Source organism: Phocoena sinus, chromosome 13 (genome assembly GCF_008692025.1).
Source record: "Phocoena sinus isolate mPhoSin1 chromosome 13, mPhoSin1.pri, whole genome shotgun sequence".
Taxonomy (NCBI): domain Eukaryota; kingdom Metazoa; phylum Chordata; class Mammalia; order Artiodactyla; family Phocoenidae; genus Phocoena; species Phocoena sinus.
The window spans coordinates 47,077,339-47,093,606 of NC_045775.1; the positions used below are offsets into that span (position 1 = coordinate 47,077,339).

The window sequence follows — 16,268 nt, forward strand, 5'->3', positions numbered from 1 at the left end:
TAGAAGTCAAGTAAACTTTAAGCCTGAATTCTCTGATGATTAAAAAACATTCATTTATTCAAACACGTACACACAGACATGAAACATTTGCTTTCTGCCTTTTCAATAATAAGTAAAATGGGACACAGTTTGGGAAGATACTGAGACAGGGCTGGAGGAACACATTAGTATTTTGTTGGGGAGAGTTACTGAGGATGGAGTACTAGTCATAGATGTTTGCTCTGCAGTGCTTCAGCATCACATGTACTATCAAATTTTGTTTTCCTCCACGTACCCCTATCCCTTACCTCATTAGCATTCCTATCAGCAGCACCCTGCTTCTGGGGGACTCTCCTGGGAAACCACTCTTGGGTAGAAGGAACATGGACATAAAGCTTTTCGCTTTTTCTGCTTGGCTGTAAGATGGTTACTTCCCTCGCTCTTCGGATCTTAATTTCCTCATCAGACCTCTCAACTTCCCCTCATCATTCTCTTCTAAATGTTCCATTCCAGGGAGGAACCAGGCTTTTGTTCCACATTTCTGGGGACATGTTCTTTTTTCTGTCTAAATGTGGATTTTAATAAATTGTAAGCATACCTGTATCACATATTGGTTTTGCTACTACTTTTGGCAATTCATTATGTACTTACTGTGATGTCCCGTGTGTTAACTTTCCTGAGCTATATATTTTGCTTCTTTTATTGTTATTTTATAATTCATGGGTTAATGATGGTCAGTTCCCTGAGGACAATGGCCACTCCTTCCTTCTACTTTTATTCTATCAAAGTGCCTTACAACAGAAAGTGGTTCTTAAAATTTGATTGGATTTTATTGAACATTAACTGAATGGTTTTGCATTTTGTTTGATCAGTTTTGCTTGTGATATTGCCTGGTTACCTTTGACTAGTATGGATGTACAATTATTTCAAAGGTAGTTCAGGTTAGTTGAGTTGAGTTAGCCGAATATCTCAAGTTTTTAAGTCACTTTGTACACATTTACATAACATTGATTCATTCTCTGTCCCTCCTTTTAATTTGAAAATGTTATTTGAAATTGACAGCAATAAGCTGTTCATGCTGCTGCCAGTATCCTGGCACTCAGCCTTCGATTCATGTCATTCCTTCACTTCATCTTTATTAAATGTTTACAAATCATTTAGGTTCAAGCTACAAGCCTGCAATTGTGGCTAAATGCTTGCAATGACAGCTGTTTTCTTCTGCCAATATTTGAATGCAGTTTTCTTGATCAGTTTTATTTTTGAGTGTGCAATTTGCAGTTACCTCCTGGAAAAAGAAGCATGGTAATGAATTTCAGATGTGGCATGAATTACTTATTTGTACCTTCGTGCAAAATCAAACACATTTGGGGCAAATTTTGTTTACTCTTTGGTTTCAAAGAATAAAATTGTGCCAATAGTTCAACAAGTGCAAAGGCAATCCTTACAAATGGGGCAATTTGTTGATTTCAGAGACTATAGTTTGAAATTTTCTGCTGGAGAAAGAAATAATGAGTCAGTACCAGTGCACATTCCTGAAGTTACCCAGGCTTGCAATTCTAGTCTAATCTGCTTCTTTTTGCTTCTATGGGGAGAGGAAAGTTCATTCTACAGATTGTGTTAACTAGCTTTAACAAGAGTCTTCTTGTCTTTGATGGGAAGTAAATCTGTGATAAAGTTTAAATTGAACAGAAGATACTTATGTGAATACTCTTCTAATATTTGATGATATTCACAGAATCTAAAGGAGATGTCAGCTGTGTATCAGATATTGAAAGGATCTCCTATCACTTTGGTAACCAAAACACACTTTAAGGCCAAAATCAGAATCAACCTCCTCCTCTTTCACAACTCTACATGAACTGAACCTCCAAACAACAATGTTTGTGCCTTGAGTATAAGGGGGATGCCTATAGAAGGTAGGGGTATCACAGCACCAATCCTTACCATAGCCAAAACATAACTGCAAGTTTCACTTACAATTTAAGGGCAGTTACAGCATTTTACACTTGCAGGTTTTATAGACAGGTGCAAGATCTCTTGTTTTCTGGTTAAAATGTCCCCTTTTCCTCTAGATTGCACATATGTGTCCTTGGTTTGGGGATATAGTCCTAACCAGGACTCATGGCCAATAATATTTAGGGATCAGAGCACTGGTGATGACAACAAGAAAGGTGAGAGAAATGAAATGGAAATATTATTCTGTCCTATAAGTAGAATGTATATTTTAGGTGTTTTCTCTTCATTACTTCCCATATCCCACATAAAGTATTCTGACCTTGCCCTCTCGTTTTTATAACTGAATGCAGCTTCCTGAAGTTAAGATTAAGTTAGGCCATTGGTTCTCACACTTCAGCAGGGATCAAAATCATAGAATTGTTAAAACACAAATTGCTAAGCCCCATCCCCAGAGTTTCCAATTCAGTAGGTCTGATGGGGCCCAAGATTTTGCATTTCTAATAAGTTACAGGATAATGCTAATGTTTCTGATCTGGGGACCACACTTTGAAAATCATTGAGTTAAACAGTTATACAACTTAGTCTTCTGTTGCAGAAGAGTGATCATATTGACCTCTTTCATCCTTCCACCTCAAATAATTGTCACTCAATTTTTATGAAGGAATTTTAAAGAATTTTCTGACTATGCATGAATCAGATATACATATTATCTATAAAATGTATATTAAAATGAGTCTTAAATTAACTGAAATTTTATGACTACAGTGTTTGGAAAAGTAAATTATGAAACAATGCTAGATTTTTCAGGAGGAAATCAATGCAATTACACTGCATCAGCTTATTTTAAAAGTAATTAGGTTTTCCCTGTAAACTCAACTCCTATCCATGTATATGGCCTTAGAGAATTTTCAGATACTCAAAGGTAGTTAACAAGTAAACACAATGAACTATTAGTAAGTTAATACCCATTTTACTTTGTGCTTGAAATATTTCTTTTCTGTTAATATAATAATTTACTCAATTATAGTCTTCCTTTTGCAAAATATCTATTTTCTGAGATCAAAGCTCTTCGCTGGGCTGTATAATTACATGTAACAAAAATTAGGCGTTTCCTCACAAAACTAACAGGAGAAAACAGAGACCTTAATGACATTAGTGAGGATCAGCAAAAGGTTAGTGTTTGAAAGTTGTTTGGTAATGACAATGCCAAGTATGCTAAGCTACTTGATTACACTATAGTTTATAAATCCCCTTTTGGATATGTGATCATTTAAGTTTCAAATGAAAGAAGCCGAAGAGAGACATCCCTAGCATCTGAGAATCTGTACATGTTAGTTCAAGTTTCTTTTTTTTAAAGTAGATGTATAGATAAAAACATTTTTCCTTTTCAAAATAGTATTTTAGTTATCCTTATGTTTATAAAGAAACGTGAGGAGGATAATTGATGGCCCCCAAGAGCTTAGAGCTTTTTAACCCTGAGTGTAATTTTTTCATTCCTTTAGGCTCTCCAAAAGGCAACAGTTTTTTCTTTTTAGCTTTTTAGTTGCTCCTGTGTCATAGGTAATAATAATACAAATCAAATAAAATCATTGAAAATACAGTTGAAAATTGAAAAAAAATTTTTGGCAAAGAAAACTTTATAATTGAAGTATGGTATTTAATTTAGCTGAGTGGTAAAATTTTTCCCAGTGGAAATGAGGAAGGATGAGTTAACTATGGTATGACATGTATCTAAGTATGTAGGTGCTAATGTATAGGTATCCTACACATGCAATCTAGAACAATGTGGAAACTGACAAACTGGCGGGATCCTGATAACTGCAAAGAAAGGCTCTGTCCAGATACATAAAGATCAATGAAACATGGTTTTTCAAAGTTCAAAACAAATTGAAAAAACAGTTTTACTGGACAAACAATGCCTTAACCTGAAAAAGTGGCTCTAACATTCGTTTTTTCACTGTTGGCTGTGATGTGCAGGACATTTGGTTATTGGGGGTTTGCTAGGGTGGTGCACAATGCCATTTCCCCAGGACTGAGGCATTTCCAGCGATGTGGGACATTAAGTTTTCAAACCAGGAAAATCTTGGGTAGACAGGGATGGTTGGAAACTCTAGGGTATGCTTTCACATCTCTCAATTATACCTTAGATAACACAAGCCAGGTATTGCACTCTGGAATTGGCTCCACAATCAGCTTCATTAGACGTTTGTATCAAGTTCATTTTTTGATGGTATGGTTTCTTTAGCAAGTTAGTAATGATACTTGTAAAACCTGCATGAGGTTAGTAATGACTTAATTGCCAGCTATGCAAAATATTCTACATTTAATTTTTTGAAAGTTCAATTAAGTGAACAAATTCCTTTGAATTGGGCAATTGATGCTTTCTCTTATTTGCCAGGTCCCAAATGATATTTTTTTCCTACAAGAATGGGGCTCTTGGAAACTTATATATGATAAAAAAAATTCTTTCTCAGCTTGAACTAGTGATTTCTAACTCCATATCCCTTGAAGAAGATAACATAGTGACTATGCACTAAAGATCCAACTTCCTTTTGGAGCAGATGAATATCTGTTGTCTTTGAGGTAGATAATATTTCATGGAGAAATGAATAATTTCTAAAACTTAATATTTACATGACTCCAGGTATGTAACACTGAAATGATCTTCATGTAATGTGATAGCTGCCAAAGATGGGACCTGTCTTTGAAATTCTCAGTGTGAATGGCCTCCCCAGTATCACGCTCAGTTGGCAAAAATTACCTGAGAAAAACTGCTTACTGTGAATTGATATTTGGATGTTATATTTTAAACCCTTTGGTTTTGCACAAAATTGAAAAACTCTGGGGCTTCCCTGGTGGCGCAGTGGTTGAGAGTCCGCCTGCCGATGCAGGGGACACGGGTTCGTGCCCCGGTCTGGGAGGATCCCACATGCCGCGGAGCGGCTGGGCCCGTGAGCCATGGCCGCTGAGCCTGCACGCCCGGAGCCTGTGCTCCGCAACGGGAGAGGCCACAACAATGAGAGGCCCGCGTACCGCAAAAAAAAAAAAAAAAAAAAAATTGAAAAACTCTGGACAAATAGATGAATAAAATTTAAAGGATCATGTTTTCACTAAATGTTAAAACATGGAAAGCTGGTTCAAAATATATTTATAAAATAGAATACATTTATTTATTTATCTATTTATGGCTGTGCCGCACTGCATGTGGGATCTTAGTTTTCCGACCAGGGATTGAACCCACACTCCCTGCACTGGGAGCTGAGAGTCTTAAACACTGGACTGCCAGGGGAGTCCCTAAAATAGAATACATTTTAAAATATCTAGTGGTATTTAAATTAGGTGGCGACTGTGATTGGTAATAGTGCATTCAAAGGCACGACTACTTTAACACTGAAACACAGTTCAGATTTCAGCCATTACATTAAAAATGTCGTCAGCTTTAAGTTATGTACTGATAAACTGTACCTGTTGAAAAATATATGTGGGAAAAAGAAATAATTGTAATACAAACACGACCCATCTACAGGCATTCATTTATTCTGATCCAGCAACCATGGTAAATATGTTTGGATTACTGGTCATAAGTATGCAACATTTAAAAGGGAGTGGAGATCTTTATTAAAACAGAAGGCTCCTCAAACTCCACAATGATGTCAGTAATGTAGGTCCTTGGAGCACATTATTGTTTCAAGCGGAGGTCCCCACACTTTCACATTGGTTATAAAATATTATTTTGTGCTGCTGGCCTGGAATGAGAATGTCATACATCTGCAGGCAATCAGAAGAACCTGGACTGCATGTTTGATTGGCTCAATAATAAACGGGCACAAGTGTGACCTGACTTATGTTAGTCAGATTCCCTAGACAGATTATCCTGTTGTTATCATATGAAATAACCCCCTTTTATCAACAATTAAGTAAATCCACATTTATGGGCACTTTGCAAAATTGTGAGGTGGGAAGAAATCCAACTTAAGCCTTAAGTCATCCAAAAAACTTTTAACCCTACTTTTAATGATACAGACCCCCAATCCCAAATTTTTGAAATTAGTTGAATTATGCAAAACAGTTTGGGTTGGAAATGCCCTGTGTGCACACAATCAATGAATATGTATTTAGCATCTACCATAAGCATTTAATAGTTTTAGCTTAAAATTAAAAAGAAATTCCCAAAGAAGTAAGGATTATAAATATTTTAAAAGTAACTTACTTTGTAAGATAGTCTAAATCTTTAAGAAAAATTAAATAGGATTTCATTTTTATTATTCACTTCTTATTATACAGTTTCTACTGTAACCAATGCATGTTGTAAATCCTGAATATGTTTTATTCTAGAAATTTTTCATTCGATTCTAGGCATTGTTCTTGCTTTCAACCACAACTGTCAATGGTGGACCATAAACTACTTTGACAGTTTCTGATAAATGATCCATTCATTTACCTGGGTTTTCTTCTCCTAAGTACCATTAAAACATACATCTGAAGTGTAAAAAACAATTCAGTATGTAAAAGTCAATACTTCAAAAATTTCAGTAAAACTTTTCAGTTTCAGGAAAAATACCACCAAACCTTCCAATATAATTATATAATTAAATAACACAATTAACAGTTGGTATTTTAAATAAATTCAAGGTATTTTTAAACCAGTATTCACTCAAATACACACACCATATATATTTTATATAAATATATATTTATTTGTAAATATCTATTTATTTATATATATAAATAACCTCATGAGGTTATCTCTTTGACATAATCCTTAAATTAAATATCTGAATATCAAGCAGATGCTGAAGCATTCATCATCAATATTGGAATTCTGACTCATGACAGTAACACAAAACAGATGCTAATACGATAGGTTCTCTGAAAAGTGACACCATCACAGCATGGGTTAGCTCTTGATGTGGGATACTTAAAATTTGAACACAAAATATAAAATAATAAAAGTCAGAGCCTGATAGGTTTCCTTACTTCATTTATAAACCATTTAAAATCTACTATATACAGAAGATAAAACTCAACACTGGTAAATAAGGGGCAGCATTCTAGAGGACCAGCAGTTGCTTCTTTCACTTAATGCAGCAGCTAGGTGACCCCAGTTGAACCCTTCAGTGTTGAGGGAGGAAGGTGCTCTTCCTCATTCAGGCAGGTAGAAGGTAAGAACTCCTGGGCCCTTTCCATTGGCCAGGGGGTACCAGGCACTTATGGTGTCTTATGGGGTTTACCCAGTCAGCCCCTGGTAGTGAAAAAGTAGTCTGGAGCTTCTATTGCCACACTAGGCAGATCTAAAAGGGTTTGCTAAGTAGGCAAAGAGGAAGAAAATCCCTTAGCACAGTCCAGTTAGTTAATATCCTACATGTCTTCAAAGCCCAAGATTCTTATCACTTTGCTAGCACGAGTCTACAGCTGTTTCTAGAATACACAGTGATGTGTACTCTTTGTGAAAATAAACAGAAAAACCCAAGTGGACAGTGCCATGGTGCAAGTGATATAAGCGAAATGTGCTCAAAGGAGAGCTTAAAAATAGATATAAATGTGAGTGGGGGACACTCCCTCAAAGGTAATGAGAAGCAGAAGTCCCATTTCTTTATTCCTCTGTGAGGAAAACAAGTCAGTGGCAAGTTCAATAAAAAGAGTTTGAGACCTTAAAGGCGGACATTTGTGGAGTAGCTTGACAGCACAATTTCAAATTCCAAATGAAAAATTTGCTTCTTTTGACAGCTGTGACTCTGGCCCCATCTGTCTGGGTTTGAACGCTGGCTCTGTACTCACCACCTGTGTGACCCCTAGTTCTCAAACTTGGCTGCACACTGGGACCACATGGGGAGCTTTAAAAAAATACTGATTCTTGGAACCCACCCCCCAGAGACTGTTATTTAATTGGGCTGGGGTGTGGCTTGGACATGGAGAAGTTTTAAAGGCTCCCAAGTGACCCTAAATATGTGCAGCTAAGGTTGAGAACCACTGATGACCTCTCTGAGACACAGTTCCTCATTTGCAAAATGATGATGGTACTGGCAGCAACTACCTTTTAGGACTATTGTGATGATTGAATATGATAATGCAGGCAAAGCACTTAGCACAAAGTCTGGCGAGTGGGAAGCTCTCAGTAAATATGAGCTGTTGTCATCCTCACCACAGGTGCACCTGGGCAAGAACTTTCTCATTAGCATTGAAAGTCATGCTTACCTTGGCACACGTTATGCTCACTCTGCTCATAGCCTGTTGCACACTGGATCCGGTGAGAAGGGTTGGAGGGAGTGCGCTGAGGGTCAGCTGGGTTCCGCCGGATGACAAAGTTACTTCGGCCAGTCTGCACTTCAGCAGCAGCACTGGCGACAAAACCACCCCCAGGCACCGCTCCACTGGCTGCCATGCCACTGGCTGCTACACCCCCAGTGCCTGTACTAGAGGTCACAGCTGCATTTGTAGCTGCACCCACACCTTCAGCTGCTGGTGTTTCTTGCTGTGGTTGTTCATTGTTGACAATAATCTGAGCTGTTTTAGGAAGGCAGAGGTATCCTCCATAGTGGTTGACGCATTTCATTCCACCTTTGCAAGCGTCTGGGACAATGTCACATTCATCAATATCTGTGGTCAGTAATAAAATAAGTCAGGAATCTTCTTAGAGGGGAAACTCAATATGTAAATATATGCTTATGCCTTTTGGGTATAATACAGGCAGGACATGAAGGACATATGAGATGGAGACAGAGAGCTACGTTCAGATGGGAAGTCTGAAAGTTGGCTCACCTTTGCACTGCTGTCTTACAGGATCCCACTCATATCCATCTGTGCATTGCTGTGAAGAAAACATCAAGATGGGGCCAGGAGACAGTTAATTGAGTATCCATTCTCTGAGAAGTCACTCTAAAAGCTTCATACTTATGGCAACAATCTTTGTGCTAGAGTCCTAGATAGATGATGAGATGGGTAGTTTACCATTCTGTAGCTATTTTAAAAAGACACATCTGTGCACTGGACCGCTTCAGGGATCCCTTCTCAATCACCAGCTGTCTCAACTCTTTTGTTGTATTTGCGTTGGGTCCAGTTGCCCATAACCATCTTCTTGGAATTCCTTTCTCTCTGTCCCAATACTAATATTCTGCAATCTCTCTGACTGCTTTTTTGCTTTATTTGCCCCTTCTTCCACACTGTAAATTTTACCAAAAAAAAAAAAAAAAAAATTCAGCTGAGTTCTTTTCTTCAGCCCTTGACAATTTCCTCTCTCTCTCCAAATCCTCTTAGAGCATTCCAGACATGGCTTTCCTTATCATTCCTATTCAGTAGAGTCCTGAGCCTCCTTCTCACACCATGGCCTGCCTTCTAGCTTTAGTTCCTACGGGTCCTCTCTAGTTCACTCACTGAAGGAACCATCTGTCAAGTACCTTCTCACACCAGGCACCACCCTAGTCCCTGGGAAAGCAAAGATGATTAATACCTTGTTCCTGTTCTCAAGCAGCTCACAGGCCTGAAGAGGAGACAGACAGGTAGATAAGTTGGAGTAAGATGTCAGGTGTCGTGACACAAGTCTACCTGTGGAAGGAATGATGGACCCTACCCAGGGCTGTGGGTGGACATGACAGGGTGGAAGGGAAGGCTTTATGGGCGAAGTTACAAGTGAATTGGGCATTACAGGACTTTTTTCCAGAGAGATATGGGGAGTCTAGGATGAGGGACCACGTAAGCAAAGGCGCAGAGTTGTTAAAGAAGGAAGGAGTTACAAGTATTCCTGGGTGGGTGGAGTGAGGTTAGAGAGGTAGGCAGGTCCAAACCTGGGAAGCCTTTCTTTGGGATAGACGGAAACTGAATTCTACCTTAAAGGTCAGTGAATCTCAAGCTCCATTATACTTAAGAATCATTCTGGTGCTTGTTAAAATGCAGATTCCTGGGCCCAACCAACGGTTCTGATTCTGTAGGTTTGGTTGGGGGCCTGGAATCTGAATTCCTAACAGGCATCTCAGGTGATTCTGATACAAGTCATCTATGGGCTACTTCTTGAGAAATGCTGGTATAAGTGATGAGGCCTCTGAAGAAATTTTAAGCTCAAGAAAACATCTGATCAGATGCAGATTTGAGGAAGAGGCTTCAGGAAGGATTGAGGAAAAGTAGAGTAAACAAATAAATAAACTTAAATTCTTTTGTAAGAACCAAGTAAGTAAATAGTAAATTTACTTATATAGCTGAATGGAGACAGAGAGATGAGTTTAGGTATTTTACTGATTTCTGAGACTTAACAGGGTGAAAACTAAACTCACTTCATCTCCCAGACTAATTCTTTCTAGTTTCCCCAACACTGTCCAAGGCACTACCACCTTTCTCAGCACCCAGGATTACAACTTTAACATCAACTTTTCCAATTATTTTCCTTCAAGCTCTGCTGACTTTGTTTCCACTTTTATCTCTCCCACGTTGGTGTAAGCCTTCCTGGCCTCATGAGTAGGCAAGTCTCCTTAGGTGGTCTCCATATCTCTACATGCTGCACACAAGCCTCCATGACAATCTTTCTTTGCTCTCTTGGTTACGTTGCCCCTCCATCTAAGGGCTCACAGTGGCCTGTAGACCTTTCATCTCCCACTATTGCCATCTCTAGGTTCTCCCCACTACCTAGCTTGTTGTCACCTCCTGGACTTGACTTGGCTGTTTTCACTTCTATCCTTTGATTATGCCACTTTTTCTGATTCAGGTGCCTCTTCAGCCTTTCTAGAATAATCCAAAGTCATCACTTCCTTCAAGAACCAGCACAGAGTTCTACCTCCTTCAATATGCCAGTATGAACATTAATTACCTCCTTGCTTTTGTATTTCTTTAGCAACATGTATAATACTTTGTACTTTTCAAAAGTATTTTCCCAAGGTAAATTCCCTAAGGTTAAGGTCTGAATTTTTTTAGTAAGCAAGTAAACTTAAATTCTTTTGATAGTGATGAGCATTGCTTATGCACACGGCAGATACTTGATGAGTGAATAACTGAATGGACCCTATCTTTAACATGAAAGAATATGAGGCTGTCTTGTGGATATGAACCCATCCTTCTGAAAAGTATCTTTCAAGCCAGGCAAAATGACAGTGCACTTGAATAAATCTGTATGCTAAATAGAGAAGACTTGCAGTTTGCTTTAGGTCTTCAGTTCCAGTACATTCAATATGGATCTACTATTAAACAAGCCTAGAGTGAATTTAGTTTCACCACTTACTGGCTGTGTAGTCTTAAGCAAGTTAGATACGTCTCTGATCTTCAGTTCCACTATCAGCAGAAGGAAGAGGATGTCACTTACCTCATACTTTGCTGTGAGGATGAAAGGAGACAGTGTCTCCACAGTGGAATTACTAAAAATATAGCTACATTTTGTCCTTTAGCCATGAACTAATAGGCATACACAATTCAAAAGAGAATAGCTCTAATCTTAGCACCAAAAGGGTGTCATATTTGGGAAACCTGTTATAATATGATGAACTCTAGTTAGTGGTCTTAAAACTACAGTGTTTACTCCACAGGGAACTTTCTCTGCTAAAGATGAGTAAGATTTAGGTGATTAGCAATGGGCAGGGGGTACAAGATAAGCAATTGTAAAAGCAATAAAATCTTTTATTAGATGAATATAAAAGTGGGTAGCTAATTTAATTTTAGCTCCCTAAGAAGGTAGTAAGTTTAGCCTGAATAACAAAACAATTTCATTTGAAGATAAACAACACATGTATTCATTTATCTTCAGCAGAGAAAGCAACTACATTTACCATTAAGTTAACAAAATATTTATATTAAATCCCATTTGATTTATAGTTGATATAAACAACAAGGAATATTTGCCAGATGAATACATTCTAGGGATAATATCAAAAAAGTGAGATAATGTTTATTATCAGTAATTGACATTAGCTCACTTTTAAGAGTTTTATTTTCAAAAATTTTTCACATTCTTTTGAGTGAGATTACTTAATTTTAAATTGGGAGCAAGCAGAAAAATATGTTTTTCATATTCTGATCCAGGACAAATGTCATTTGCCTCACAACACTGATTAAAGACTAGAAAACACAAAACAGAGGTGCAAACAAACTCACCAGAAGTGAGGTAAGCACTGCCCTCTGTTCTCACCATATCCATTCCTGGCAGTGGGAGGGGTTAGATGATATATTCAATATTGTATTAAACATTGGTTATATCCATACAATTAACTAATTAATCAAAATTACTTGGAAATATCAGATATGCTAATTAGAAAATGCAAAACTAAATTTCATACAATGCATTTTAAAACCATTTTGCCAAATATCACATCCTGGTAACACGTAAAGTCTATCTGAATGGCATTTATATGAGTTATCAGTTATACTGTAAATGAATAATAGCCTTTATGAAGTCAAGAAAGTCCACTTACATGAGAACATAAGTCACATGCACAAATGAGGTGATGGGCTTTTGTGATGTTTAACATTCCTATTTGACTTGTCTTACTCCTTGAGTTCTGGTTTCATCTGCATGTATACAGGAATTCAGGTTTTCCAATTACTTATACCCATTAATTTGTTTAATGTGTCAGAAACATGTAGCTTACTTTGGGTTTTGTTTTAAAGGGGTTTCCCTTTTTGGCCTTGCACAAATCCTTGCATTTTGGTCTCTGTCTCAAATGGTGATCTAAGAGAACTTTTGTTGTTGTATTTTTAATATCTTTATTGGAGTAAAATTGCTTCACAATGTTGTGTTGGTTTCTGCTGTACAACAAAGTGAATCAGCTATATGTATACATATCTCCTCATAACCCCTCCCTCTTGGACCTCCCTCCCACTCTCCCTATCCCACCCCTCTAGGTCGTCACAAAGCATCCAGCTGATCTCCCTGTGCTAAGCAGCAGCTTCCCACTAGCCATCCATTTTACATTTCGTAGTGTATATATGTCCATGCTACTCTCTCACTTCGCCCCAGCTCCTCCCCCGCCCCCACCCACCCCCCACCAAGTCCATTCTCTACGTCTGAGTCTTTATTCCTGACCTGCCACTAGGTTCATCAGTACCGTTTTTTCAGATCCCATATATATGTGTTAGCATACGGTATTTGTTTTTCTCTTTCTGACTTACTTCACTCTGTGTGACAAACTCTAGGTCCATCCACCTCGCTACACTAAGTGAAGTTTTGAAAGGACAGGCAATTTACAACGAATCTTAAACATGAAACTTGCTAACGTTTATTATCCACCACAGCGAACAGCCCACATAGACTGGCAGGAGTGGATAAAGTCTCCCTTGTGCCACAGAATCCCTATGAACCGCACTTATCTCAAATTCCATCACCCCTTACCGTGTACGTGATGGTTTCTTCGGTGTCCTGTGACTTGACCAACGCCAGAGTCAGCATAATTAGGAAAAGGGCTTTCACCATCGTGAATCTCAAAGAAAACACAGCACAAACCGATCCTTAGTATCTGCTGCGGGGGAAATAAAACTTTAGCTGTAAAGTAACAAGCAAGATAGCGAAGGCGGAGGAGGCTGAGGCTCCATCATACCCAACTTACAATTTACTTTCTCATCTCCCCTCCCCCTCCTCAACCTTCCCTTGGCCAAACGAGGCACCAAAGACTGTAAAACGGCTGCAGAATTACATTTCACTTTACTCTGTCCGGCTTCGCTGAAATATATACAAAAGATATACAGCGTGCATTTTATACTGCACCTACACAACAGGCTCGAGAAAGGGAGTGAAAGAGAAAGAGTACAGTGTCATTAATTTCAAAGGAGACGGTTCATTTTTTTCCGAGGGCTGAAGTGGGGCAGCAAATCTCATATTCCCTTGAACGTTAAGGCTTTCCCTATAAGCTCACCTCCAGCTAGTTAAGTTCCTTGCACAGCTCAGCAGAAAAACCTGTGAACAAATATGAATTACTTTGGCTTCAAACTTCTTCTTTTTTTTTTTTTAAACAAAACACCAGAACAAAACTCGGGAGCAATCTCCTCCCCTAGGATAGAATACCTGCCCTTCAGAGCTCCTTCTTACATTCCCCAGCGCAAACTCTCAAAGTGGCATTTCCAGGCGTTCTCTTTGCGCAGCTTTGTTTAAAACCCCCAGGTTGTGTAGAGGAGCAGCCCAAAGCGTCTCATGCCCTCGTGCCTTATCAGTCCCTCGGTCCCCGAAATGCTACCTTCAGGATCGGGGCTGCCTAGGGCCGGAACTGGGCAACCACACAGCGGCCCGAAGTACCAATTTCAGGGCAGCCGGCCAGGCACCCCCAGGGAGGCGAGGTCCCTTTTCTCAACTGTATGTTATCGGGCAGCCGTCCCCGGGGAGCTGCTCAGCGCTCCAGTTTCTAACCAGCTCCTGTGGAATCCAGGTGCGGCTTAAATCTCTGGCCCCCTGAAACTTTCAAAACCTTGTTTATGGGCAAAGCCCTGTCGGCTGATTGTCGGCACGCACACACATGCCCATCCAAACAGATGTCACCCCGTACTCGCACATGCTGACAGATCGCATTCCTAGACCACACACCTCCACCTCCCTCTCTGCCTGAGAGATCCTGCACAGTGTGCGGCAGTTCTCAGGTCCACTGCACCCCTCAGGTCACCCCACTTACTCCTCGGCGCGCGGCCCCGCGGGCACTGGGCGAGCTGGTGTGACCCCCGCTTCGGGGCTCCTACCTGCGCGGCCGCTCTGCGCTCCGGGCCCGGGCAGCGAGGGGAGAGAGCAGGGGAGGGCAGCCCCGTGGGTCTGAACTGGCGAGGTCTGGCAGCGGCCGCGGCGGCGGCGGGAGGAGGAGGAGAAAAGGAGGGAAAGGGGAGGGCGAAGGGGGGCGGAGGGGAGGGCGAAGGGGGGCGGAGGAGAGAGCTGAGGGAGGCGCAAAAGGGCTGAGCCGAGGGCTGCAAACCCGGCGGGAGTGCGCGCTGCGCAGCTGGGTCTGCGCCCCCTTCTACAGGGGCTCTCCACCACCCGCCTGCCCTCCCCTGCCATCCCCTCACTCTTCGTTCCCAGGCGCGCCGGAACTCCAGGCAGAAGATGGCACGTTTGGCATGTGACGTTTGGGATTTGAATCGGCCTTGGTGATGCTCCAGCCTCCCAGGCAATTTCTTGTGCGCCGCGGAGTGGAAAAAGGCTCTCCTAGTAGAGCTTGTTGTGAGCGTCCTGAGAAATTTATTATTATTATTATTATTATTTTTCCCCAATAGGTGAATCCTAGGAGAGTAAATTAACTCCATTCGTAGAACTGGTTCTTTCGCCTTTTCTTTAAGATACTTTTTTTTCTTTTTGAAGGGTGGGAAAGTGCCTGCTTCCTCAAAGGTAGAAAAAAGAGAATTCATTCATTCCACCAGTATCTGTGACTTACTATGTGTGAGGGGTTGGGAATGGCCCAGGTAGAACTCACACGCACAAGATCGTGAGCTTGGGTTGTCCTCTGGTCTCTCAAACCTCCCTTTTTTATGGGCCCCTTGTCTCATCTACTGCTTTTCTTCTCCCCCCCCCCCCCCCCCCCCCCCCCCCGTTCCCTTGTGGGAGTCTCCAGTACTGGTCATTCAACTTTGGGCATTTCACTCTCACCTTTCACACTAATGGTGGAATTTCAGGAATCTGGAGAGAAAAAAAATATTTTTTTCTGGCTTCTTCAAATCTTACCACACAGATTGCAGTTATCTTTGAAAGCTCTAACTCTAAAGTCAGATTAAGAGTTTGCCTCCAAACAAATTAAGAGTCATGCCTTCTGAAGCAAATACGGTTTCATGAACGAGACAAATGAGACAATATGCAAGCTGAAGGTATTCACTCTGACCTCAGCAGCTCCTTCCCCTTTCCTGCAGACCAGAGGAGGGGCAGGGAGATGGCAGGGAGGGCAAGAGAGAGAGACTGCCAGGTGGAAGCCTCTCTCCATATCTCTGGGGTATGCAATGGGTCGCCAACCCTGCCAGTTTGGCTGCAAGCCACGCAATATTGGACAAGATCAGAGGAGCTTCATGAGCCTGAACCTTACTTTAGTACATGGGGTTTTGCTAACAGTACTGAAGATTTTGGTACCAAAATTCAAATGTTTGTTTTCCCAATCATTAATGACCTCCAGACTTTAAAAAGTTGGATCTTTGCTTTTGTACAGTAAAAGATCTGTATAGACATTTTCTTCTACTTTTTGAATTCTTTTTACCTATCTTCAGCCCTTTCCCCAGAAAAAGTGAGTTAAAACTCCCAAATTTCTATTCTCAGCCTGGAACTCTTCCTGTACATCCAACTACTGACTTGCTGTCTTCAGCTGTACACCTAATGGTTATTTCAAACTGAACGGGTCTGCTGATTCTCACCCTCTCTCCCAACCTGCTCTACCCACCTGCTTCACCATCCCAGTGAATAGCAATTT

The 16,268-nt window shown here is 40.5% G+C and overlaps 1 protein-coding gene across 4 annotated transcripts in view; it reads right to left on the reverse strand.

Annotated features, from left to right (window-relative positions):
- The window catches only part of EFEMP1 (EGF containing fibulin extracellular matrix protein 1), a 69,048-nt gene extending 54,360 nt beyond the window's left edge, over positions 1-14,688 (reverse strand). Inside the window, exons 1-5 of one of the 4 annotated variants that reach the window (XM_032652687.1) lie at positions 14,569-14,682; positions 13,758-13,798; positions 13,238-13,325; positions 8,695-8,743; positions 8,131-8,532 (exon numbers count right to left, since the gene is read on the reverse strand). In XM_032652687.1, the coding sequence (XP_032508578.1) occupies positions 8,131-8,532; positions 8,695-8,743; positions 13,238-13,318 (532 nt within the window). In that variant the 5' untranslated portion in view covers positions 13,319-13,325; positions 13,758-13,798; positions 14,569-14,682. Of the gene's footprint in view, positions 1-8,130; positions 8,533-8,694; positions 8,744-13,237; positions 13,326-13,757; positions 13,799-13,906; positions 13,926-14,504 lie in introns of those variants that run through there. The other 3 variants (XM_032652688.1, XM_032652689.1, XM_032652690.1) reach the window with 3 other exon arrangements.
- Positions 14,689-16,268: the final 1,580 nt, after the last annotated feature.